At 35.6% G+C, this 27,223-nt stretch overlaps 1 protein-coding gene across 2 annotated transcripts in view; it reads left to right on the forward strand.

Annotated features, from left to right (window-relative positions):
• KLHL1 (kelch like family member 1) overlaps positions 1-27,223 on the forward strand; it is a 266,732-nt gene that overhangs the window by 228,222 nt on the left and 11,287 nt on the right. For both annotated transcript variants that reach the window (XM_075139137.1, XM_075139138.1), the window contains one exon: positions 14,885-15,047. In XM_075139137.1, the coding sequence (XP_074995238.1) occupies positions 14,885-15,047 (163 nt within the window). The remainder of the gene's footprint in view (positions 1-14,884; positions 15,048-27,223) is intronic.

Here is a 27,223-nt window from a genome sequence, read left to right on the forward strand (position 1 = left end):
ATATGTGCTTCATGAGTACAAAGAAAAATGTCCACCATTTTGCTGTTTGTGTAACATGAAGAAACAGTTTCCACCTTTAATCTGTCCCTTCTTCATTTACATTCTTGTACAAAAGATTATTCACTAGCATTAATTTAACAGTATGACTGGAACGGAAAACAGAACAGCTCAAGGAGAAAGACTCATGTCATGTGCCCCAAAAAGGTTCTTTGAGTCAAGATCTTGTTGGAAATATCTTGATTTTCTGCAATGGTAAATCTTTCTGGGTACATCAGCATCTCACAGGACAGTACTATGCTGGAGATGTGTGTTCTCCCTCTCTATGTGGCGATATCTGTGCACAGCCATAGATAAAAAACAAACAAACAAACAAACAAACAAAGAAACAAAGCCAAACAAACCAAAAACACCAAACAAAAATCCAAAACCTATAACCACCTAAGCATTAAGTAGAGTGGAATAGTTCTTCAACAGGCTAGCTCTGACATAGCTGTACTGTTTACCCTTTCAGGAGCAGCTGTTTAGAGATTAGTTTGAGAATCTTTCTTTTATGCAATATTGGCTAGTACTTTGTACCTCTATGTAGTTAAGTTATTGTTATTTTTTAATGTTGAAACCTCAGGGGAAATATGTCATTCTAGCTTGCACTGTTTGTTGACAGAAGACCTGAGCCTTTTAAAATATTTTCGCTGCAATATTGATTTGCATGTATATTAGATTTTTACTTCGGATTTTTCTCCTAATCATCAGGCACATTACAAGGATATTTTTTTCTGAATTATTAAGTACCTTGTCATTGTACTTTGCACACTTAGTAAGTAGTAGATCATGACCCAATTCACTAAAGAGCTACAAATCATAATGGCAACACTTATAATAATTTCTGAGTCAGGTTCTCAGGATAATAGTGTGGCAGAGTTGAGAATCTGGTGTCTCATCTACAAAATGGAATGTAAATAAAGAGATGGCAGGCAGATCTTTATTTCTATAAATTTGCATTTTATTAACATGTCAGTATAATATCTTCTGTCCCAAGAGGGCAGGGGTATCTTTATAGTTCTTTTAATCAGCCTTGATACCTGCCTGTGAATAAACATAGGAAGAAGTATTTTCAACAATGTGTCACTGAATATTCACTAAGGAAGGTAGGTCAGATCTATCTCCAATTTATCACATACTAAATTCCCAGCTTGGCCTATGGCAGTCCTATATGCAACATCCAAAGAACTATACTTATATTTCACACCCATTTAAGATTATGGTTGTGAAAATTAAAGACCAGGTTTAATTAATTGATGCATAATTTAAAACAAATTGGACTTTACCATCATTACTTTTCTTTATGTTGACACCAGTAGTATGGAAGAAAAGTGGTTTAATACTTAAAGAGGGCAAGAACAGAGTGAGGAAAAGCAACAATATTAGTTACAATTAATACAAAATTGTCAAAGTATGCTTCTGTGGATGTGGGTGAGAAAGGAGATTGTTAGAAATTTACAGCTACCTGGAAACTAAATAAATGCAGAGGTTAAAAATGGTGGAGTAAAGTCTGAGTGTCACTTAATCAAGTTCAATATTTGGATAACAAGTCACTGATTTGTTTGTCTGCTCATCTTGAGTGTCATGATACAGCATATGTCTGCCCTCTTCTTAAAAGATAATTTCCTTATTTAAAATATTGGTTGTTGGATACAAGTTTATTCTTCCCAGGTAAAATTCTGTGTCTCTACAAATATTAAAACGCAGAGACTACAGTAAAGCTAACACCATAGATAATTTTTCTTTGCCATTTTATATCCAAAAGTGTTAGTATGAAATTATATTTCCTGTTATTTTATAAAAACTGACACTTTTTAAAATTTCACTCTCTTAAATTAGGTCTATCATGCAATAAGGAAAGGCAGAGTTAGAAATATGATAGTCAGTGTTCCATTCTTTTCTAACATCACAGAAAAGCAATTTAAAAATCCCATTCCAATCTCCAAGTATAAATAATTGAAACTGTACAGATCTCAGCACCTAATTAGACATAATAGGTTTTTTGCTACATAGCTTTATGAAGGCAATCAAAAGGAAAATGCCTGCCATTGCACACTGGACAATATTCATTTTTAGATCTCATTTAGTTAAAAAATAACACTCTCTGCTTTCATAAATCTCTAAGTCTAAATGCTTAGGAGAATTATTTTCCAGGTAGAAAAAATTGTTCTTCCCAGTATATAGTAACTACTACAGTATATATAACTCCCAGTATATAGTAACTACTAATAGTACTGCAACTTATTATCCTTCTTTCTTGTACTTTTTGTCTGTATGTACAATTTGACTGCAAAATTTATTTTAGTATTTTCAAAATTTTTTTTAGTTCAGGAATCTGCCAGTTTCAGATTGTACTGATGAACAGCAATATGTTGAGACACAATTTGTCTAGGACACTTTTCAATCAAGACTATACATATTCCCCGAAAAGCTTCTTTTGACACTGTCTCCCACAGCATTCTCCTAGAGAAGCTGGCAGCTCACGGCCTAGACAGGTACATTCTTCGCTGGGTAAAAAACTGGCTGGATGGCTGAGCCCAGAGAATTGTGGTGAATGGAGTTAAATCCAGTTGGCGGCCGATCATGAACAGTATTCCCCAGGGCTCAGTACTGGGGCCGATCCTGTTCAATATCTTTATCAACGATCTGGACGAGGGGATCGAGTGCTCCCTCAGTAAGTTTGCAGACCACACCAAGCTGGGCGGGAGTGTTGATCTGCTGGAGGGTAGGAAGGCTCTGCAGAGGGACCTGGACAGGCTGGATCAATGGGCCGAGACCAACTGTATGAGGTTCAACAAGGCAGCTGAGGGAACTGGGACTGTTTAGCCTGGAGAAGAGGAGACTGAGGGGAGACCTCATTGCGCTCTACAACTACCTGAAAGGAGGTTGTAGTGAGGTGGGTGTTGGTCTCTTCTCCCAAGTAACTAGCGAGAGGACGAGAGGAAATGGCCTCAAGTTGTGCCAAGGGAGGTTTAGATTGGACATTAGGAGAAATTTCTTTACTGAAAGAGTGATCAGGCCTTGGAACAGGCTGCCCAGGGAAGTGGTTGAGTCACCATCCCTGGAAGTATTTAAAAGATGTGTAGATGAAGTGCTTAGGGACATGGTGTAGTGGGTATGGTGGTGTTGGGTTGACGGTTGGACACGATGATCTTAGAGGTCTTTTCCAACCTGTATGATTCTATGATTCTATGATTCTATGATTCTATGATTTATTACAGGAAATAAAGTTTAATAGGTACTGACTTCTGTATGACTGAATAAATAACAAACATCGAGTTATTAAGGTTTTCATCATTTTCAGGGAAATATTAAGATTTCATTCTACTGTACTTACTGCACCTAGCTGTACAAAATATTACTGAAAACATATCTCCTCTTAAGAAAAAAAGTTGTTTCCTTTCCTAAAAGAAATCCTTATAGTTGGGTTTCTAGTTTCAGCCATCCAGTAACTGTATGTGAACGAGCAAAGCCAAACTGTTCAGAATGTCATGAAAATGAAAGTAATTCATCAAAAGATGGATAGGATAAATTAGTCCCTCAATGCTAGAATTATTATTTTCTATAAATTAAAAAAAAAAAAAAAAAAAAGATCTGATTCCACCAATTTCCACTTTCCTTATTCAGATAAATAATAACCTTGATTATTTTTAATGTAATTCTCTTACAAGAAAGCCTCTCTTTCTAGATGTATGATTGCTTTTCTCAGCAAACAACAACAGAGCACTAGTATCATGTGGAACATTAAATCCAAGAGGATTTCTTCTTCTTTCTTTATGCCTTAAACTGGTTTTGTCAAATTGTTGAAGATGAGATGCAGGAAGAAAAGCTGTGAGGGCCTTGTGTCCTTTCTTTTCTCTTAGCAAACAATCCTGAAAGAGATGATACTATTCACTATCTTGACTACAAAAAGATGAAGAATCTTATCTCAAGAGACCATGCAGAAATTGTCTGCACCATTTAGAAAAAATAAAATGTATATAGAGTTCAGTACCTTTGCTCTTTAAGGAGGAGGAATTCTACAGTGTGTTAATAGGACTGGAACTCTGACATTTCAACACAGGCTACTTAAAATGAATTTAATCTTTTTTTTCTATTAAAACAAATGACCTGGAACATTCAGAAAAGAGAATAGTCTTGTTTCATCAATTTGACTGGAAAATATTTTGCTTTGTGATCTTGGTAGAATGTATCCCTTAAGATTTTGATTGCAGTATTGCCATTTGTGGTTGTCATGGACTGTTCAGTAACTTCAGTGCAGGTTTTGATACAGCGGTGAGATGTACTGCACTCCATTCTGTGTGATAGGGAGGCTAAAAGCAACACCTTTGGAACAACCTTTTAATCCATATGTGTGGTATAAAAATCATATAGAAGTTCTGGCATGTAAGCTCTGAGAGCAAACCACAAGAAACAGTAATGCTTGAATATTGAATTCCTCATATATGACACAATCTGCTCTGTAATTCTTCATATATGACACAGCCAGCTGTAATGTAAAGGGTGTATTTATTTATTTGCTTGGGGGGAGTTTATTACGTTATCACTACTACTTATTATAATTTTTTGAAACATATGTTGCAAGCATTGCCTAATGATGAAAGTAAATACTGCATTACTTAGAACTTTTCCAGCTTGGCTTCTTAGAAAACATAATGCGAGAATCAGACTGTGGGGTTTCATAGATAGCTGGGTCTGAGCACAGGTAATACAGGCAGCCAACAGATGCAACAGTTTGTGCAGCAACTTCCACAAAAGGGGGCCAGAAACTCCACTGAGGGCAGTATATGTGTGCTCTGCAATAGTGGCTCCAGGGAATACAGCCCTGGAGAAAAGAGGGGCCCAGGAGAGCTGATAGATTTTTCAAAGATCACCTCCTTTAATGTCAAAAAAGTTCCATCTTGATGTGCGGGAGATCAAGCAAAGACAGTAGGAGGCCTGCATAGATGGATTGAGAGCTCCTGATTAAACTCAAACTAAAAGAGGAAGCATGCAAGAGGTAGAAAAATGGACAAGTGACCCAGGAGAAATACAGAGGCACTGTCTGAGCTTGTAGGTCTCGGGTTAGGAAAGCCAAAGCTCATTTTGAGTTGAATCTGATGAGTGACTTGAAGGGCAACAAGCAAGGCTCCCTCAGGTCTTTCAACAGCAAAAGGAAGACTAGGGAAAATGTGGGCTCGCTGCTGATTGGGGCAGGGGACTTGGTGAGAAAGACCACAAAAAAGACTGAGGTACTCAATGCCTTCTTTGCCTCAGTCTTTACGACTAGCTTCACGAGTCCCAGGTCTCTGAAAGCAGGGGAGGAAGTCTTGAACAAGGAAGACTTACCCTCAGTGAGGGAGGATCAAGTTAAGGAACATTTAAGCAAGCTGGACATGTACAAGTCCATGGAACCTGACAGCATGCATCCACAAGTGCTGAGGGAGCTGGCTGATGTCGTTGTGAGGCTCTCAATTATCTTTGAAAGGTCATGGTGATCAGGAGAGGTTCCTGAGGACTGGAAGAAAGCAAATGCCACTTGTATCTTCAAAAAGGGCAAGAGGGTCTGGGATGGTACAGGCCAGTCAGCCTCACCATGATCCCTGAGAATGTAATGGAGCAAATACTGCTGGAACCAGTTTCAGTTGATATTAAGGTCAAGAAGTTGACTGGAATAGTCAACATGAATTTGTGAAAAAGAAATCATTCCTGACCAACCTGATTAACTGAACTGCCAGGATCAGAGGGTTGTAATCAGAAGCAGAAAGTCCAGCTGGAAGCCATTAGTGATGTTTCCGAGGGGCCAATGTGTTCATTATTAATGTTTAATTTCATTAATGACCTGGATGATGGGACAGAGTGCAGCAAGTTGGCAGATGACAAAAAGTGAGGAGTGGTTGATGGTTATGCTCCCATCAGAGAAACCTTAACAGTCTGGAAAATGAGCTTGTGGAAATCTCCTGAGGTTCAACAAAGGCAAATGGCATGTCCTGCAATTGGGGAGGAATAACCCTATGCACCAGCACAGGCTGGGGGCTGATTGGCAGGAAAGCAGATGTAGAAAAGATCTGTAGAAAAGATCCTGGGGTCCTGGTGAACAACAGGTTGTACAAGAGCCAGTAATGTATGCTTGCAGCAAAGGTGGCCAACAGTATCCTGTGTTGCATTAAGGGGAGTGTTGCCTGCAATATGAGGGAGACGATTTTCCCCGCTACTCAGCCCTGGTGAGATACACCTGGAGTACTGCACCCTGTTCTGGGCTCTCCGGTACAAGAGAGACATTACTCAAGTGAGTCCAGCGAAGGGCCACAAAGAAGATTAAGAGACTGGAGTATCTCATACACGAGGAGAGTCTGAGAGAGCTGGGACTGTTTAGCTTGGAGTAGAGAAGTCTCAGGGGGCTCAATGTCTATAAATACCTAATGGGAAGGAGTAAAGAAAATGGAGGCATGGTGTCCTCAGGGGTATCGAGTGAAATACAGACTGAAATACAGGAAATACCATCTAAATGTAAAGAAAACCAACTTTTTTACTGTGAGATTGGTACACTGGCACAGATTTCTCACAAAGACTGTGGAGTCTCTATCCTAGGAGTTATTTAAAAGCCATCTGAACGTGGTCCTGGGCAACTGGCTCTAGGTGGCCCTGCTTTGAGCAGTGGAGTTGGTTAGACAATCTCCAGAGATGCCTGCCAACCTCAACCACTCTGTGACAGATCTACTGTAAGTGATTCTGGGAGTCTGAAACTACAATAGGACAATGGGAACAGAATTACAGCCCGTTGAACATCTTGTTTTTTAGGTTTCAGTCCATTTTCCTTTAAGCCTGACACAAGATCAGATGACAATAACACACAGAATGTTGCCAAGTTATTAATTTTTTTTGTCAGTTTTAACACTCTATTTAAATTACTTCAGCCATTGCTTGATGAAGACAATTGGTTAACACATTTTATAAATCCTTAGTGGTTGTAACTCATGCTTATCAGTTGTGCTTAAATAACTATCCCATTTCTAAATATACTATTGAATCTACAGTCAGTTGCTAATGATACAATGAACCAATTTGTTTTCTTAAATGAATGTCATCAGTAATATCAAGATTTTCATTTCTGCATTGCTTCATTTCACTGTTATGGTTTTATTTAAGCAGATCTATACTTAGATTAAAATCATCACATTTAGCAGTTTTTAAAATGTATATATTTATAATTTGCATTTTGGTGTACTTACTATATTAAACTCAAAACCAAAAACATATGTCTCACTAAATCTGTGAAGCTGACTTTGTAAAATTAGAGGGGCTTGTTGGTTTCATTTCATCATTTTAAATCAAAACTGATTCATCAATTTAAACAAAGGGTAGATATTGATTTTTTCAGTACTAAATTTTCATTCTCCCAGAGTGAATTTTGGATCTTGTCAAGTAATGTGTCATTATACAGGAAATGCGTAGAAAAATCCCTTAGCTGATATAAATGAGAGAAAGATGATAGAAGAGAGGTGAAATAAAAGGAGTGGATGGTGGTGGTAACAGAACAGGCAGAGAGATTTGGAGGGAAAATACGGATTTGTTTCAGCAGCCTTTAATGGTCCTTTCATTTTCAGCACACTCTTTCTTTTGAAGAATAAATTGGTATCATCTTAGTATTCCCATATGATATTTGTATTGAAAAGTAAGCTGAAAGTGGTTGATAGTAAACAAGCTGCTGCTGCATACAGGAGAAAGCAAAATTGGTCTAGTTAGTTCAGTCTTTCAAAACGTAACTGCCTAATTGTTGTGATTTAACCCAGCAGGCAGCCAAACACCACACAGTCGCTCGCTCACTCCCCCCCTAGCCCCTGCAGTAGGATGGGGGAGAGAATTGAAAAAAAAAAAAAAGTAAAATTCGTGGACTGAAATAAAGACAGTTTAATAGAACAGAAAAGGAAGTGAAAATGATGATGATGATGATGATGATGATTATAATAATAATAATAATGATAGAATATACAAAATACATGATGCATAATGCAATTGTTAACCACCCACCAAGCAAAGCCCAAACAGCGATCGCTACTTCCTGGACCATGCCTTTTATTTATATACTGAGCATGACGTCATATGGTGTGGAATACCCCACTGGCCAGTTGGGCTAGCTGTCCTGGCTATGCTCCCTCCCAGCTTCTTGTGCACCTGGCAGAGCATGGGAAGCTGAAAAGTCCTTGACTATGGGGCACTTAGCAACAACTACAAATATCAGCGTGTTATCAATATTCTTCTCATATTAAATCCAAAATACAACACTAGGAAGAAATTTAACTCTATCCCAGCCGAAACCAGGACACTAATCTGGAGATGTTTTACTTTCTTAACCAGAAAGCTAAATGTGTTAAGGGATTAGTCATTATTTCTCCTATTCCCTATCACCATGGTGCCAGGCAAGAGGGTGAATGTCATAGCTGGTCTCTTTCTGGGCATTCTTCCCTTTAGGAGAAATCATCAGCAAAATAGAATCAGCATCATCAACTTCACATTAAGAAAGGGTGAAAGTCAAGGAGACTGTTGTGTCCTATAAGAGAGTATATAGTCCTCTGAGTAAAAAGTAGTTGAAGAAATTAACAATGTTTCATAGCATGACTTACAAATATAAATTTTTATATTTTGTAAATCTAGTCTTCCATGTCTCCATTTTTCAATACATGTGTGATTAACGTTTTCATACTGTTTTAATAATTGTAAAAAAAAGCAAAACAAAACAAAACTATATAGTATGAGTACCCAGAAAAAGAAGAGAAAAAAACCCCAACATTTCTATAAAAACAAGTTACTGATTGATGGGAATTTGTCTGCTTATATTTGCCTTGGGTTTTTGCTTTGGGCTTGTTCTCTTTGGTTGCCTTTTCTGTCACACAGACATAGATGTCTCAAATGTGTATGAAGAGATTTTTTTCCACCTCTAAAACTATATATACATCATTGTGTATTGTTATTAACAAATATTGAATATTTTAGTTTAATAGTTTAATAGTTTAATAGTGAAGAGGGAATGAAAGTTTTTTATTGTCATTACATCATAGAAGTAACAACCTTTATTGATTTGATTTGATTAAAACAATCATCAAGTTATTTCATAAACTTATTATTGAAGCCATGTGGTTGAAGCCATGTATTTTATACATGCTTCATAAAGCAAATTATTGGTTGTTTAAATGAAGGCATACATTACGGAAGTAACACTTTTCTTGAACACTCATCTTTACTTTTGTAAGTTTTAATTATACCTGTATATGCCTATCCCATTAATAACCAAAAACTGTATACATTCAGCAAACTCTGCAACAGCTCTGCAGTAGCAATGACCTGAGAAAGCAATATTTTGACAGTGATTATTCATAGTTTGCATGATCAAAAGGAACTATTCACAAAAAAGCGTCTTAAAAATTAATGGAAATTTATTGAAAACATGATTTTGGCCGCTCCCAGAATGTTGCAAGGTCTAATCACATGTACTTACTTGATTGACCAGTATTGCAAGGTGCATATTTATTTATTTATTTATCTGACTCACATAAAGATGTCTGCAATTTAAGTACAATTTTTTTGTTTTTTAAGCATTAGAGCTGCCTCTATGAGTCACTAAGTTTTCCTATATTAGTAATTAAATTCATCACCTGGACAGTGGGATATCTAGTTTCCAAAGATTGACCTAGTCAGGAAAGGACTACACTAAAAATATGATCTCCTCGGATCTTTCTGCAGGAGCTATTCTTATTATATGTCGTATTAATACAAAATGGAATAGAGGAAAAGCGAGAGGAAGGATAGGGCACTGATAGTTGTGATACTGAGTGCCAGATCCCACTCCTTGAATTTTTTTAATTTCAAACAATACAGAACTATGCAAGTGAGAAAAAGGAAGAGCACTCTTCCCAGACTGGTAAATGAGGCTCTCCCTTGCGAGCAGAGTCCAGCAAATTAATTTTATTATTAATCTTGTTTTAGTCTGGTGCTTTGTATTAGTAAACTTCATACTATTGTATTATTTTAATATTGACTTAATCCAGTTTTGGATGAACTTCTAAATGTTTTTTTTTCAGCCCAAAGGGCTTGCAATAATGTGAGGGAAATGTCGCAGAGTTGTAGAAAAGTGTTTAATGGTGTAGTATTGAAGATAGCTTCTGTATGTTCTGGTGAGTGACGTGAAGTTATATTGGCAATGAGATCGCTGAGCCTACCAGAATCATCTTTGGAGGACTGACAGAGCAAATCTGGCATAGTCCTATGCATATGTAATAAAGAACTGTTTCTGGAGGAAACTACTCTCAAAATAGCATCCAGGTTTTTCTGCAGAGGAAACTATGTGGTTTGCCACGGCTCTCTGGAAAGAGGTATGACTGGGAAACCAAAAATGAGTATTCAACCAGTTCGCTCTCATTTGACAGTGCTATTAGACAGACCAAAAGGTCTCTGATATATCATAATAGAGTGGTGAGTTTTCAGTAGGTGACTTTCTGTCGTCTCTACACCATAATACCCTTGCTATGCAATGTGTTAAGGAATAGATGAAGAATGGATGGAAGATAAGGAGACTTAACTGGAGTGGGAAGGGAGTGCATGAATGAAAAGTAAAAGAGAAACAATGGATTTACTGTTAAACAACACGAAAGAAAAAACATATTGTGTAATTAGATTCACTATAGAGGCCTAGTTGCTTTTCTCACAGAGATGTCTGTCCCACAGAGCATCTCACTCTCTATGTCATGATATGTTAAGTCGGGTGCTAAATCTTACATTTCTGTCATTTCAACCTATCATCAATAGACCTCCTGCAATTATCAATTTGACAGGTTTGTCTAGCCAAGCCTTCAGAGTTGTTAACTTGGGAAGAGAAGACAGATTCCATCCCGAACAAATACTGAAAGAGCAGAGTTTATACCAAAGTCAAAGAGACTGTGATATCCATGCCCAAATTTAGCAAATTTATATAGACTCATAGATTTTATGGCCTGATGTTACTGCTGTGATCATGTAGATTGACTTTCTGCAAGAGGAACACAGAATTTCTCCCCATCATTTCTGCCCTGAGGACATGCCATCTCAAGGAGTTTGAGCACGTCTGTCTAAAAATGTATCAGTGTAGATATGAAAACTTCAAGCAACACAGAAACTAGTACATTCCTAAATTCATAATCCCAATAAATCCTTACCATCATTGGTTAAAATATGAAATATCATTCTTAGGCTTAATTTAACAGGATACTAATTCCAGTCATTAGATCTTATTATTCCTCTAACAGTTAGACTCTTAATCATACAATCTTTTCTTTGTGCAGGTACACTATGATTTGATTACCTCTTGGAAAAATATCTTGATAAACCCTACATCTCTTATGGAATTTCCAGCAGGTTTTCCAGATTTTTAATGGTTCTTTTGTAATTCTTTCTGAAGTTCCTCCATACTAATTGCATTCTTTACATGTACAACATCTGCATCCATTAATTTTCATGGGTGTATCATTAGAGGAACTCACTACCAGCTGTGACTACAGGTTTCTCAATCTGTTCCACTTTGCATTTATGTTTCTCAGATATCTACAAATATCAAAGCAAAATTTAAAATAAAGGAGACAAAATACTTAAAATAGACATAATACTACTTTCATGGAATGCAGCACCTTGTTTGGTTTTATATTCACTTATTAAAGAACTGGACTTTGAACATTAATATATTGAATTTATGTAGTCCAAAATTATGATTTGCCCTCACATATACAGCCATAACTGTACCAAAACAGAATGAAATTCAATATTGCAGAATGTATTTGTCCAGTATTTTAAAACATAGTGGGCCAGAACTGGATCAGCTCTTAAGGAGCAAATGTAAGGATGTCAATGCATTTGGTATTCTGTAAAGAGACTTTAAATGTGTAAACCCATAGCAAGTTAGTATGTGCTATAGTCAGCAGCATGGAAGATCACTTTTGTGCAGAAGCCTGTCTTTATCCTGTATGGAAAGAATAATTTTCCTATAGCTTTGCCAGTAAATTTTCCTATTATAGAAGCAATGCAAACTGGGAAACTCAAACAGGCAATCTTGTATTGAATCCCTTAAAGTTCTCCAAGCAAAATAAACTTCTAGATTTCTTCATTGGTGTAGCTGTAACTATATTCACACCTTTTCGCAGAGGAGCATGACATAAATCTCACACCAAATCAACATTTTTATTTCAGCAGTTTTCTAACTGCAACATTTCCCTGTGTCAATGTAAGATTAATTTATGTGGAAATGGAATTGAACATCATGATAAAAAGTATGTAGAAGTCATTCAGTAAGGTCAGACAAGTTCAGAGAACACTCTGATGAACTTTAAAAGCCGATTGAATTCACAACACAACAGCAAGTGGTAAATGCAAAGTAAAAAACATTGGAGAAAAAATCTGAAGGAATTGTACATCTCACAGGGTTCTATATGCATTGTATAAACGCAGTAAAGTTCTCTATAAAGAGAAGTCACTGAAGACTATTTTCTGTATAAAGCCCAGATAAAAAAGTACGACAGGAAATGCGGAGAGAAAATCCGTTACATTAATGCAATGAGCTTATCGGGTTTTGTTGTCATTAAAAAAAAAAGGCTAAAAATCCATGAAAATGCAGGAAGAACAGTATTTTGATTAAGAGGAAAACAAATTGTCTACAAAAAATGACAGAAATAATTGGGATGGCTTAATTTACAGCAGGGAAAAAAAACGAGAATAAAACCTAAATATAAAAAGACATGACAAAAAGTATGAAATAGTGAATGAGATAAAAAGAGTAAATTGAGGACAACTCTTTATGTCCTAATGAAAGAGCAAATAAGCTATTTGAGGAAGTGGAAATTTCAAAACTGAGGATATGTGTTTTGACATGCATCATAGTTTCACTGTGAAATTCACTGCTTAATAGTACAACTCTGCTTATGTGTGAAGGTGAGAGAGAGTTTGTGTGTTTATCTAGACACTGATTATATCTGCATGTGTGTGTATAGAAACATTCACACACCTAAACTTTCTTTGAATATGAATAATTTTTTAGAATTTGATTTTCTATTTAACGTTTCTTTGAGTGAAGACTATATACATGAAAAGCTAAAAAGTATAGTGTTGTTATAATAAAGTATAACAAATACTTTTCTGACAATGTAAACCTGTTTGTTCAGGATTTAAGAATATTTATAGCTATTAGATATTAGGGTAAAAAAAAACCAAAAAAACAACAACAACAAAAAAAAAGCCCCCACAACTACAGCATATTATCTCCTGATTTTCTATGTGAACACTAATGCATCTTCCCACATGGTTGCTTTCTGAGATATGATATTGAGCTATACGAATCATGAGTTCAATTTAATATTCTGGAAAAATTTTAGCTGAAACTTGTGACTGAATAAAAAGCATTTATAAGCAAGACTCTTCATACCAGAAGAAATTGGAGAATGAGTTCACAGAAGGTTCTACAGAAAAAGACAAGACTCAGACTTTATAAGAAGGAAAATTTCAGTATAGGTTAGTAGGGATTTTAAATCCTTTTTTTAAGTTTTAAAAAAACCCAAACCCAACATCCAAAGTACAGGAACATTTTCTGTGAACACTGAGATGAGACTTGTTCAAACATTGATAAATATAGTTTTTAATGTCAAATTAAGCTTTGAATGAATGATTTTTCTGAAATAGAACAAAACAGTTCTACACAGAAAGTGGAAACTTTACATTGTTTTAAATGAAAGATAGACTTTTCTGCAAGAAAAAAATAAACACATTCTCTGAAACTTCAATGATCTAATGTTTTCTGACTTTTGGATGAGTTCAAATCATGTGAAATGGAGTGGAAAAAAAAAGACATTGACTTAGGAATAGGGTTGGATTTAGCTTGAGATTTTCAGAACGATGCTCATTTGGGATCATGGATTCATAGAATGGAATTACTGAGCTCACCGTATTGTAACAAATGATGCTTAGCTATAACTTATCTTCCAGAGCCTTCTAAGCTTAACTGAAGATACTGTGAGATAGAGAATTCATCAGTTCCTTTGAATGGGTGATTAAAAACCCTCAGAGTTAAAAATTTGTTTCTTATTTAAGTTTTCCCTACTTTAACTTCCATGCTTTACATTTTGTTTTACTTTTCTTCACTAGATAAGAGAATCCTTAAATATCCAACATTATTTTCCTATGAAGGTACCTATTCTTTCGTTATTTCTTTTTTTTGATAAGGTAAATTGATGAAGCAGCTTAAGTTTCTCGCTGTGAGTTACTTCCTTGAGCCTTTGAATATGTTTTCTGATCCTGTGCCAGTCCGCCACTTCCCGCTACTGAAAAATTGTATATTTTCTTCTACATAATTGACAAAAATGCTGAAAACATCAGACTTCTTTCCCTTCCCTGTGGAACCCTGGTAGAAGCAATTCCATTCAATGAAATCCCCCTTAGGTTGACAATAATTTGAGATCTGTCAGGTATCCCGTCCATAATTTATTTATCATGTGCTTTACTGATATTCTAAAGAGCTAATTCATGATCAGAATGTTAGGAGATACTAAGTTAAACAGTATACAGAAGTCTAAGACTGTCACATAATTGACAGGTTATTCCATGAAGCAAACAATCTTCTCAAGGATGAAATTGGGTTTGTTTGACAAGACCTATTTTTCATAAAGCCATGTGGAGTGGCATTAATTTTATTCCTGTTTGTTAATCCCTAATTAATCAAATCTCAAATTGGTGTTTCCTTCTTCACTTTGAAAATGCAAGTTCATTTGTTAGCTGTGTTTTGGAAAACTTTTTTTTTTTTTTTACTATTGATGAAGCATACTTTTATCTTCTCTTGCTCTCTCCTCCATTTTAGGAGTTACAGTGCTTGAAGGGCCTATTTATGCAGTGGGAGGACATGATGGTTGGAGTTATTTGAATACAGTTGAGAGGTGGGACCCTCAAAGTCAGCAATGGACATTTGTGGCAAGTATGTCAATTGCCAGAAGCACTGTTGGAGTAGCAGCATTAAATGGCAAGTGAGTAGGGTATTCTTATACGGCTGAAACACATTTCTTAGAGAGATGAATAACTGTGACACACAGCAGTAAGTAACTTTTGGCATATTTTAATAGAAGGTGTCTTTTAAAATAAATGTAGACAGTTGTGCACACCCTCCTGTATCTCATAGCCCTTACATTTATTTGAAATAAGTAATTTATATATTTTTTCTATTTTTTTTTTTTTAATATTTATATCAAATGCTTAAGAATATAGACCTGAAATTTCAGTGTGTATGGTATAAACCAATTCCGGACAAATTGTCAGTTGACTCATCTGAATTTTATATGTTGTATATGTCAGTTCTAGTTAATCAACTGAGTTTATCTGTCTAATATAGTCATGTACTCAGTGATAAGATTTGTTCTATATGCATTTTGTACCTTGCTTCAGCCAAACATTGACCAATGAAACCTTCTTTGTCTGAAGACAACTACATTCACACAGGAAATAAACAGAAATTTAATTCTTGTCAAACCAATCGGACTGCATTAAACCTGTAATTCTAATTGTGTTCAGATTCTAAGTTTCTCTTTTATAACTTTCAGTTTTTAAAATTTTAATGTGGCACTTATTAAAACTCATTTTACAGTAATGTGATATCATGTATTACTTGTTGCTTATAACTTTTAAAGTACTTGCTTTTAGCTATGTGGCTAAAAAGAATATGGTGTGAACTGTGATAATTTAGACGTGAGAGAGGAATTCATCACACTTAACTTCAGATATTTTTGTATAGACATCTGCAACTGAGCCAATCATCCTAAGCTCACCTTATAGTCAATGGAAGAAATATGTACTTTTAGGATATCATTTGTCTTACTTATTTTAGACATTTATGTTAGGACAGCAGGAATTGTGCTCTGTAAGTGCCCTAAGTAACTATATATGAAACCTGGGAACTCTGTCTCAGATTCTGACTCCTATGCTTTTGATATCTTAAGGGGGAAGATTAATCCCCCTGTAGACAAATGAGGACAGTCGGTAAAGAATCCTTTGGGCATGGTGGGAGCAACGGAGTAAGGCAAATTTCTGGAATATTATTTTCCTCATACTTTATTGCTACTGAACTGCAAGGATGAAAGGATGAGAAGCAGCTGCAGATGTGGGATGGAATAAGAAAGTAAATGTTGAGGACATTAAAAAAATAGTTAACAAAACTTAGGATAAAAAGTATATAGGGGAAAAAAGGACTTATTAAGATTATTGGGTTTTCATGGTAGACTATGCTATTACGTAATTCAACAACCCACTAAATTTTGCCCACCCCATTTCTTCCAGTTGCAAATCATTCAGTCTTGATTATACAGTTGGATAAACTCTCAAAAATCCTTTTTATCATGTTGTGCTTATCACACCTAAGATACAGGCTTGAGATAAGTAGGCTGAATTGATTTCTGGAATTGTCAGACTCTTTCCACTGAGTGTAAGAGTGACTGAATATAAAAGTCAAACAAGGAGCTTAAGTTAGCCCACAAAAAAACTATGTTACAAGACCTATAGGAGATTGTGTACCTTTCTGTAGCAGCAGCAGGAGGCCTGACAGAGTACCCATATTCCCATCATTATGACAATATGCAGATTTTTTTTTTAATTGATTCTCCAATTAATTAAAACTACCGGCTTTAAAAGTGTTAACTAATTTTATGAGTTTGTCATATTATCGTTGTGTCCTATTTGCAGAGTAACTCTGGATTAAATAGGCTTTATTGGATGCATTAATTATTAATATTATATTATTTAATTCATGGTATCATATACTCAGATAATCTACTTCTCATCCATGACATTAGGATTTAGTTTTATGTTGTGAAATCATCTGAAACCACTGAAGTTTAATTGTCATTGCTTTCTCTTACTAAGCCACAGTGGCATTGAAATGTTCCAGAGTAGATCAAATAGACAAAGTTGCTTTAACAACCCTGTTACTCTAAAAGAATCTGGTTTCAATAGTGTATGAGCCATGCAGCAAACCAGCAGAGACAAAATCTAGACAAATAACCCTGAAAATATAGATCTAAAATTATGAAAAGCTGCATATGATTATATATATATGTTCCAGGTATGTTTCTTCTGCACAGCTGAGCATGTATTTAATGCTTCTCAGTTAATAAATGCTCAACTGAATTTTGCATTACTTACATAGAACACTTTTAAATGAAAAGAGATGTTATCTGTGCCTCAGAAAGGTGGAATGAACACCACTGAAAACTGAAAAGCAATGGTCTCACTGAAGCAAATAGCAAATATAATACTGATTTTTATTTTTTTTTAAATCTGAATAACCATCTTTAAAAAACATCCCATATGCCAAGAACTGAAACTTGAAAACATATGTAAGGACCAAACCTTTCAACTCTCTGGTGCTATTCTTACTACACTGCTGTTACACACAACTGACATATGCTGCATTCCTCATCTGAGCTTTTTGCTTTGAAATAGGCAAACATTTATGGATTTTATTTTTTTTAAAGAAATTCTAGGGATATTGGAAATGAATGTCTCAATGAGAAACAAGATATTGGCTTTAACATTTAACAAAGGAGAAGCTATTTTAGTATGGAAGTTCTGAGGATTCTTTTCCCGGTTATTCCTTATGTTTCTTTTCTTCTGCACTGAATTAAATAAGTAAATAAATAAAATGCAGCAGGGTTAGACTATCTTTGAAGTGAGACCGTTAGAAACTACTCTATGTGTGTATCTCCCACACTGCTTTGGGCACTTCACATTAAAGGGATACTGTATGCAGAAGATCTCAAATGTAAGCTTCTTAAATACTTGAAAAAATACAGTCTCTTCTTTTGTGTTTTAATGCTGGAAACTATTCTGTTTGTGATCTTCCATACCTCCATGGTCTGCTTCATTGGTTTTCCAGTTAAAGCCATTTTAAGCAGAACAAAATGATACATTTTGACATAAAATTGGATGAAAATTGTATTTTCTTTAAGCTTATGGTGGAAATAAAAAATAAAAATTTTTAGATTTTAAGGAGATCACCTTAGGCCCTGAGATGATTGATTTGTAAGTAACTTCTTATTAGTTCTTAATGTATTGAACCTTTTTATGCTTACCTATGTTTTTGAAGCTCACTTGCATAGCCTGTGTAAGTCAATTATCAATTATTTTCCTGCTCAAACAAATGGAGAAGGATACTATCTGAATTTGGCAAACCAAGGCACACAGAAATGAGTGTTATTTCACTGAAATACATTTTTAAATTTAAAATGAAAATGCTATATTATATCAAAATCTTTCCTAAAACCTGAAAAGGATTGTGTCAAGATGTGCATCATAATCCAGTCTGAAAAAACTTTTAATTATTGAAGTTATAAAATCCTGTTGAATTTGTCAGAAATTCAGAAAAACAAATATCTGAAGAACTTTTAACTATTGAAGTTATAAAATGTTCTAAATTTGTCAGAAATTCAGAAAAATAAATACCTGAAGTACTTTTTTTTAAAAAACTTAGTCCAGTTAACACAGTTCTTTGGTATAATCAGGTTGCATTATTACATTTTGAGGTCGCAATACTGTTTCACCCATGAGGGCTTAATGGAACATCTTTGTCTCTAAGCTTGAATGTCACCTGCTTGTTACCCTCAGACTCCCCACAGTAATAGGATACGGTAGTTGCTATCCTTCAATTGGGAACACAAATAATATTCCTTTTTTTAAGCGGCTTCCTAAACCTAAGGTGCAACTAGAACAAATAATAAAAGGGATAGATGGCTTTCTAGATAAAAGACACACACACAGCAGGTTTATTCTACCAGAATTTCAGTAAAGCAGCTTATCTGATGTTACACAGGAAATAATTACTTAAGATGGAAAAAAGATGAATAGTACAGGGATTTTAAGAAGAAAAGAACTGTGAGTGACAACTAGAACATCACAAACTCACTGTTGGAATTATTTAAAGATCAGCCTTGGGATAAAGGAGTGTAACAGCAGGAGCATGCTAGTTAAATTATCAGACCATTCAAAGTGACACCAAAGGGAACATTATCATATGGGACATGTTGGACTACACTACAGAAGTATTTGGATGATGCTAAGCAGCAACGCAAATGGGATATTTACCAGTATATATGTGAATGAACAAGTCTTGTGTTTGAAGAAAACTGGTGGTAGAAAAGTGGCAGAAGAGGGAAAAAAACCTCTGTACCCTGTTAGTACAGAAAAAACAGTAGAAGAAATCTGTGAAAAAAGGAAATGCAGCTGAGGAATACATAAAGTTTTATTCATTGTGGTAATATTTATGCTATTTGCATTAATTTCTGGTCATGCATGTTGAAGAAAGTTTAACTGAAAGTGCAAAGTTTGAATAGGGGGTACCATGATTATCATGAATGCCTGTCACACCAAAGAAAAGCCATGGAAGTATTCCAGCTGGCAAAGGAACAGATGGATACAAACAGATAAAATTCAGATGGGAAAATAGAGATAGAAGAAAAATGATAGGGAGAAAACAAGAGGGTGTTCACAAAACTCTCATCTGGTTCTAAATGCAGGTTTATTAGTTCATAGAAAGGGTAATATTAGCTGTTTTCATGCAACATCAAAGATTAGAGTCCGAGAGTTTTCCTTTTCAGTAACATGCCTTTGTTTTCCCAAGTCAACAATTGGTGCTGTGTAGCAGTAATGATCTGTATTGAGGCTTTGGAGATTCCATCTCCTTCATCCTCATACCTTTCTTATAGTTAAAGAGTAATGGAAGTCTGGAGGGTGTTAATCTTAGTATTTTTTTTTTTTTTTAACTTGATGCCTTTATCATTTTTTAACATACATTGGTAACTACAGTAGGACTTGCCATGACTGTAGAGTTTCATAGGATGAAACAAGGTCAGTAGTTCCTCTTAATCTGGAAACAGCATTATCTTTTCTGCCTTGTTACTGTTAACAACCCTGTTGCACAGACTGGAAGAGAAAGAGTGTATGAAGTCTCCCACATCAGCAATAGATGTAGGTGTTAAACATTAAATGTGAAATGAAGACTTACACTAACTTAGAAGTTTAAAAAAATCAGGAAAGGATGGTGCTTTTTACATGCAGATAACGGGAAAGGTCAGAAGTTGGGATGATTTATTTGAATTGTTTTTTGAGGGGCTGACATAAGTAACATGTAACTAGCATGCAATATATGCTATGTAAGACTACTATTCTAAAGTTTACAGGAGATAATGCTGAAGACATAGTACTCTTCTACAGTGTAAGTTAGAAGCACCAAGGAACAAAAAGTACCAAAAAAAATTTATCTTTTCCAGAAACTTTTTAAAGTTGTCACTACTGTTTCAAGATTGTGTCTTCATTTCTTAATTTTTAAAATCAAGAAGAAAAAAAATCTAGTTGACAGTTTCAATCCAATAAATACTAATCTTTTCAATAACTTAAAATGTAGTTGCCTCCAAGACTACGGTAGCTATTTATTAGCTTTCTATTACAAGTGTCTAATACGTGAAGCATGCATTCCCTAAGAACACTGAACATTTACACTAACTTTTATTCATGTAATTTAATTTCAGAACAAATTTTATTCTAAATGGGGAAACTGTAAGTAAAAGTGAAATTAAGTTTACGCACTTTCCTCTGGAATATATACCTAAAAGTCACTCTCTGTATCATACAGATTTATGTTATTTCAAATAATTGTGGGACACAACCACATCTGAAAATTTTCTAGATTTTCCTATTATATGGCCATAAAAATTACATTACAAAAAATATTCCTGAATTTTTACTTGTATGTTGGAAATTATCAACATTATTTTCATGTAACTGTAGCTTTCAGGGCAAAAAGATTGGCCCTTTACTTTTGTTCTCTTTAACAGATAAAAATAAATCTGTGTTACAAAAGGGAAAAGTACTCAGCTGTTAATATGATCTACAGATACGACTTCAGCACGCACTGGGAAGAAGTTCATTCACATGGTAACATCTTGCAGAACCAAGGAGAAGGGAGTTCTGCCCTTTATTGATTGCCACATCCTCAAAGATGTGCTTTAGTGAACTTGATATTTCCATCTGCTCTTGCTGTTTATATCAAATGTCACACTCTATTATTGATCTATGATAGATGATGAAAAGCAAGGAATTGTCTAATCTTAACTTTTAAAAATAGAACTATTTTAAGTGCCTTTAAAAATCATCTTCTACTTTTCTTTTATTTGAGAAAAAAGGGTTTTATAAGTATTTGTTTTCTCTGAAGAAAAGTAAAAGAGCAATGAGAAATGCTGCAGGAGAATATTATTCCCTATCAATATCTATCTGACTTGTATCTGATTCTTTCAGCAGAGAAGCAGCAATGTATTTTTTATTATTATCATTAATATTAGTATTTCTGTTACAATTGTTTTTACAGCCTATGCCTGTGTTTAGGCACTGTACAATGAGAGAAGGACAAAAGGGATGCTGTGAATTGGGAGTTACTTATGCATTACTATGGTGGGGTAGCCTTGGCTAACAGTCAAATGCCCACCCAGCTGCTCACTCATTCTCCTTCATTAGACGGGGGGAAATAGGATGAGATTGCTTATGGGTAGAGATAAAAACAGCAAGATCACTTACGAACTACAGTCACAGGCAAAACAGACTCGACTTGGGGAAAATTATTGTAATTTATTGCTAATAAAAATAGATTTCGGGTAGTGAGAAACAAAGACAAATTTTAAAACACCACCTTTCTTCCCCCCTTTCCCAGGCTCAACTTATGTCTTTCGTTCCCAATTCCTCTACCCCCACCCCGAGTGGTGCAGGGGGATGGGGAATGAGAGTTGCAGTCAGTCCATAACTGCTCCTATCAGCTGCTCCTTCCTCCTCACACATTTCCCTTGCTCCATCATGGGCTCTCCACTGGCTGCAGTCCTTCAGAAATATCCTGCTGCTCCAGCCTGGTGTCTTCCACAGGCTGCAGTGCAGATATCTCTCTGGTGCCATGGAGTACCTCCTCCTCCTCTGACTTTGGTGTTCCCTCTGCTGTTTCTCACTCTTTTTTTCCCCTCCTCACTCTGTCTGTGTGGCATTTTTTTCCCTTTCTTAAACATGTTTTCCCCAAGGCGCCACCATCTTGTCTGAGGGGCTCAGCCGTGCCCTGCAGGGGGTGGGTTGGAGTCGGCTGGAACCAGCTGTGTCCGGCACGGGGCAGCCCCGGCCTCTCCTCACAGAGGCCGCTCTGCAGCCCCCGCTGCCAACATCCGGGCACTCACAGCCAGTACAATTGCAATATTGACTTTTGCACACTTAATCATGAAATAATTGCCACATAGTGGACATCTTTGTGTTGAGTTAGGAGATCAGGTTTCCTGTCAAATGTTGTCTAAATTGAGTTTGGAAAAGAAAGGATAATTAGAAACCAGTAAGGAAGTTGTTTAAATTAGGTAAAGATGGAAGATGAAGAACGGGGATGGGCTTCAAGTACCCAAGCAGCAAGTCTATCCTGGGGCAAACGACCAGCTCTGGCCATGGTTCACCTTTTTTTATAGCAGTTTTGAAAAAAACCTAAGTTGAACATTTTTAAAACATTTGAGCTTTCAGGAGGTTGGTGCCAAAGCTCTATCTGTGGTTCTTGTTTCATAAGTTTCGTACCAAAGGAAGTAACCAAATGTTCAAAGACTCTTGAGGACATGAGTCACAATTTATAATCTCAAGAAAGATGACAAAATTATGAGTGATGATTTTTTTAAGCAGGAAAATGCAATACAAATACTAAGGGCAAGATGCTTAAACTGACCCAGAGATATTTTCTTTTATAGGAACAAAACCCTAAACATAGATCCTCTTAATCCAATCCAACATCTTTAACATTGAGTTGTTTGGAAAGCCTCATCTTTCTCCATCAATTATGTTTCCTTCCTTTACCTGTTTATCTTAGTCACTGATATTTGAATGTATTCCCTTTTCATATTTTTATTGAAAGATAGTCCATCATAAAAATGTGATTTTGTGGTTGTGTCCTTTATGAAATTATTTATTATCAATTGGCAATGTCAGATTTTGTCTGTTGCTTGATTGTAGCAGACAGAATTGAGAATGATTTCCACATTCTATTAATTCTACTTAAGCATTCATAGAAATAGAACATACTCATGATTTTTTAAAAAAATACATATGCATATATATATTTTCTATTTTGTCCCTTCACACCCATGTAAATTCATTATGTTTTCAATTTAATTTGTTAGGTGGAGAGGCTTTAATAACACCTAGCTTTATTTTTTAAAAAATGGTTTTTATTTATTTATATTCAGTTACATTCATTCATTCAGTTCCACTAGTTTTGCAGTAGCTGGATTCATTTAGTAATGGATTTCCATAAATTGTCTTAGCATTCTTAGCAGTATTTTTCCAGCTATTCTCTTTTTCATTTTGAATGGGAAACACAGAGAACTGTCCAATACAAACATTGGCATATATGCAGGGGAATATTTTGTTTTTAGGTCATTTAATGAAACAAAGCTGGAATGAAACTTGTGTTATTTAGATCAATATTGTGCCTGTGGTAAATAGCAGTTGCTTTAGTTTAATATGTCCCTTATGACTATTATGCATTATTACAAAGTGAACGTCAGAACATTTAGCTTGCTGAACCTTCCTTTTCAAGAAAATAGCAAAATTCAAACCAAATTAGTGTGTGCACAGGAAAGGTTCTCAAAATTGTCTTGAAGTTAGTCACTCACAGGAATATATTCACTGTGTACTGACCTCGGAGAAGCATAGGTTAATAATTCCGCAAAGTTCTTAATAGCAGTTCAGGTTGGCACAAGAGAATTAGCAATGTATTACATTCATATAACCACCTACAAAACTTGATTGCGTGGCTGATTACAACCTCCTCCAGGAGTTCTGCTTCTTTGTCTTTCATGCATCATATAATAAACTACCTGTGGCATTTTCTCTTAACAGAATCATTAAGGCTTATTACTAATTCAGTGCCCTGGTCTGATCTTTTGTACTTTTGCACACAAATTCATATTTCCTACAACATGGTAGGTCCCATGCAGCTCAGTGAATGTGCAATTCAATTCAATGTGCATCATATTCTCTCTTTTTCAAGCAAGATTTAACTTGGTATTTTACATCCAGCCTGTAAAATAGGAGTCTCTGGACCGGCTTACTTCTTTTTATGTGGCTAGGCTAGCCTTAAAAAGGGCCAGAACAGATACAATTTAGGTATTTATATGTGATTCCTAGAAGAGGACAATGAAAAATCATTAAACTTTACAGCAAAACCAATATTTTTTCTACAGCCCAAGGCAGATGCATATACAGCTAGGATGTATTGCTCTTTAGAACCCAAGTGATTGTTAGGAAACATGGCAGATGCTAAAGACATTGCTATGTTGCAGGGTGGGAACTTGATGAGCCTGTTTTCTCTTGGTATGTGTCGTGGTTTAACCTGGCAGGCAGCCAAATACCACGCAGCCGCTCACTCACTCCCCCCGCCCCCCCAGTGGGACGGGGAGAGAATCGGAAGGGTAAGAGTGAGAAAAACTCGTGGGTTGAGATAAAGACAGTTTAATAGAACAGAAAAGGGAGAATAATGATAATAAATAATGATAGAATATACAAAATGAGTGATGCACAATGCAATTGCTCACCACCCGCGCTGACCGATAACCAAGTAGCGATCGGCACTTCCTGGATCACGCCTACCCTTCATATACTGAGCATGACGTCACATGGTATGGAATACCCCATTGGCCAGCTGGGCTGGCTGTCCTGATTATGTTCCCTCCCATCTTGTGTACCTAGCTCAGTCAGTAGGCACGGGAGCTGTCCTTGGACTAGGAGGGCACTTAGCAACAACTGAAAACATCAGTGTGTTATCAACATTCTCCTCATACTAAATCCAAAACACAGCACTAGGAAGAAATTTAACCCTATCCCAGCCGAAACCAGGACAGTATGCTATGGTCAGGCTCCCAGATGCTTAGGCCACATTTCTATTTTGCATGTTTACTGCACATCTACATCTTTCAGTGTGTAAACCCCACCATGCACTTCTCTTCATCCATCACCCACACAAATAAGATTTTTGGACTAGCTAGCAGGTACACAGATAGTGTGACTGTCATTTGCTGTAAGGTCTGCCATTCAGTTTCTGTAATAAGAAACATTTTGTCTTTACTATATAGTTCTTTTTTTTTCAGTAGATTTTGTAATGAACAACAATTCTACATAGGTAATGAACATAACATAGTATGGTATGCACTAATTTGGTCATGTAAGGGTACTTCACACCAAGCAGACAGGGTGAGTTAACTTACTAAAGTCCTAGTACCTGACAGGAAAAGGCAATCAGGTCAGTCCATCTAACTTAAGCTTTTAAAAGTAACATATGTACCAATCTAGACAGTGGGAGGCAGTGTGGATAATGCCTAGAAAGATTCATAGCCAATTTTTAAATTGTGCAGCTTCCACAATAAAACACAGACTCTTAAAAACATTCAGCAATCACTGTCTTATCTCTCCTAGTCAAAACTGCAAAAGATATTAGCATCCCACAGTCTGGATTATTCTGAAAGTCTGGCTTTTAATTATTTTTAGCGGGAGATGAAGTATGAGAATCCCAGCCTGTGTCAAAGACTACTTAGTGCTTATATGCTGGGACCTGAAGGGAGCCCTTGTTCAGTGCAGTCGGAGAAATCTAGAGATGCTCCCCTGACCAAATGTAGGCATTTACTTGAACTATATGCACACATGTATACACACATGTATTCATGTATATATGTATACACATACTTTCTTATTTCCATATATGTGTAAATCTGGAACGATATTTAAACATCTAAATCTTACTGAAATTAAAGAAAGCTAAATATCTAATTTGATACTCAACTAAACATCTTTATGGGTCCTTATTGCAGCTACCAAATATCTGCTATACTCAGCCGAATAGAATACCATGCCATCTCCACTCTTAACTAAAATTTCTATTTTTCTAATTTGAAACTTGATTAATTTCTTAATAACTAATATTGGGGTAAAATGAAATGTCTTTTGACTCAGTAGACCAACTTCAGCTGAATCTTTCATTATTGGTTGAATTCATTGAATTGAGAAGGATTTGTTCGTTGTGAAGGTCACAGACTAAGACTTTTTTCCAAGTTAGCCATATAATTGCAATGCACTGATAATTTTCATACTTCAGTAAAAACTGGATTAATATTATTAAATAAATGAAGTATTAATATGCTGTAATTGTGATTTTAAAGCTGAAGTAACACTTCAAAATTTCATGTCAAGCTTACAGGATAAGAAAGTATGACTGAAACAATTATATTTCCTATCAGAGCAGGTTTTTTATGGCTGTTTTTGCTTGAGGGTTTCTTTGCTCTTGTGCCTTATTGATGATTCAGTTATTCTTTTACTAATCCATTTGAACTAAGAAAAATACTATACTTGGCATACATAATTACAGCCATGTAAAGAAAGAAAATACGTTTCATACTGCCTGCTTTCTGCCCACAATGTTCTCGCTGCAAACAAATACTTTTAGATCAATATTTTATGAATGACATTAATATTTTGCCTGATACTGAAATACAGCAGTGCTTTTCCTTGTCAAAAAATTCATGCTTTCACATGTCTGTTTCCATAACAGATCTTACATTATCTACCCAACTAGAGAGTAAAACAAAATCTGACTTAGGATTATATTAATTACTTATTAGGTATTTTGTAAATGTAACTAATTTTACAAAAACCTTTTGCAATGGGAAGAATGACAAATATATTTCAAAGACTAACTCACAAGCTACCAGCCTTATAATTTTTTCTTAGAAACTTTTTAAATCTTGTCTCTGTTCTTACTGTATTTTACTCTAAATATACTTTGACCTATAAACAAATTTATACCTTAATTTAAATCTTGTAGAAGTTATTTCAGGTTCTTTTATGACAGTTTTGACACTGCTGATGTTTTATAAATGTGCTGTTTATTAACTTCTGCTTTTGATCAAACTCTTTTCTCAGAAAGGCAATTATTCTGCCTCTCACTATAGGGAAAAAGGGACATGTTGAAAATATTCTTCCTTAACTGTAGAAACTACAAAAAGGTGTAGACATTTTTTAATATTTTAGTCAAAATCATGCGATAAATGGGCACTTAGACAGAACAAAATGGAAGAGCTGTATGGTGTAAAATTATGAAACTCAC

This window comes from Calonectris borealis, chromosome 1 (assembly GCF_964195595.1).
Source record: "Calonectris borealis chromosome 1, bCalBor7.hap1.2, whole genome shotgun sequence".
Taxonomy (NCBI): domain Eukaryota; kingdom Metazoa; phylum Chordata; class Aves; order Procellariiformes; family Procellariidae; genus Calonectris; species Calonectris borealis.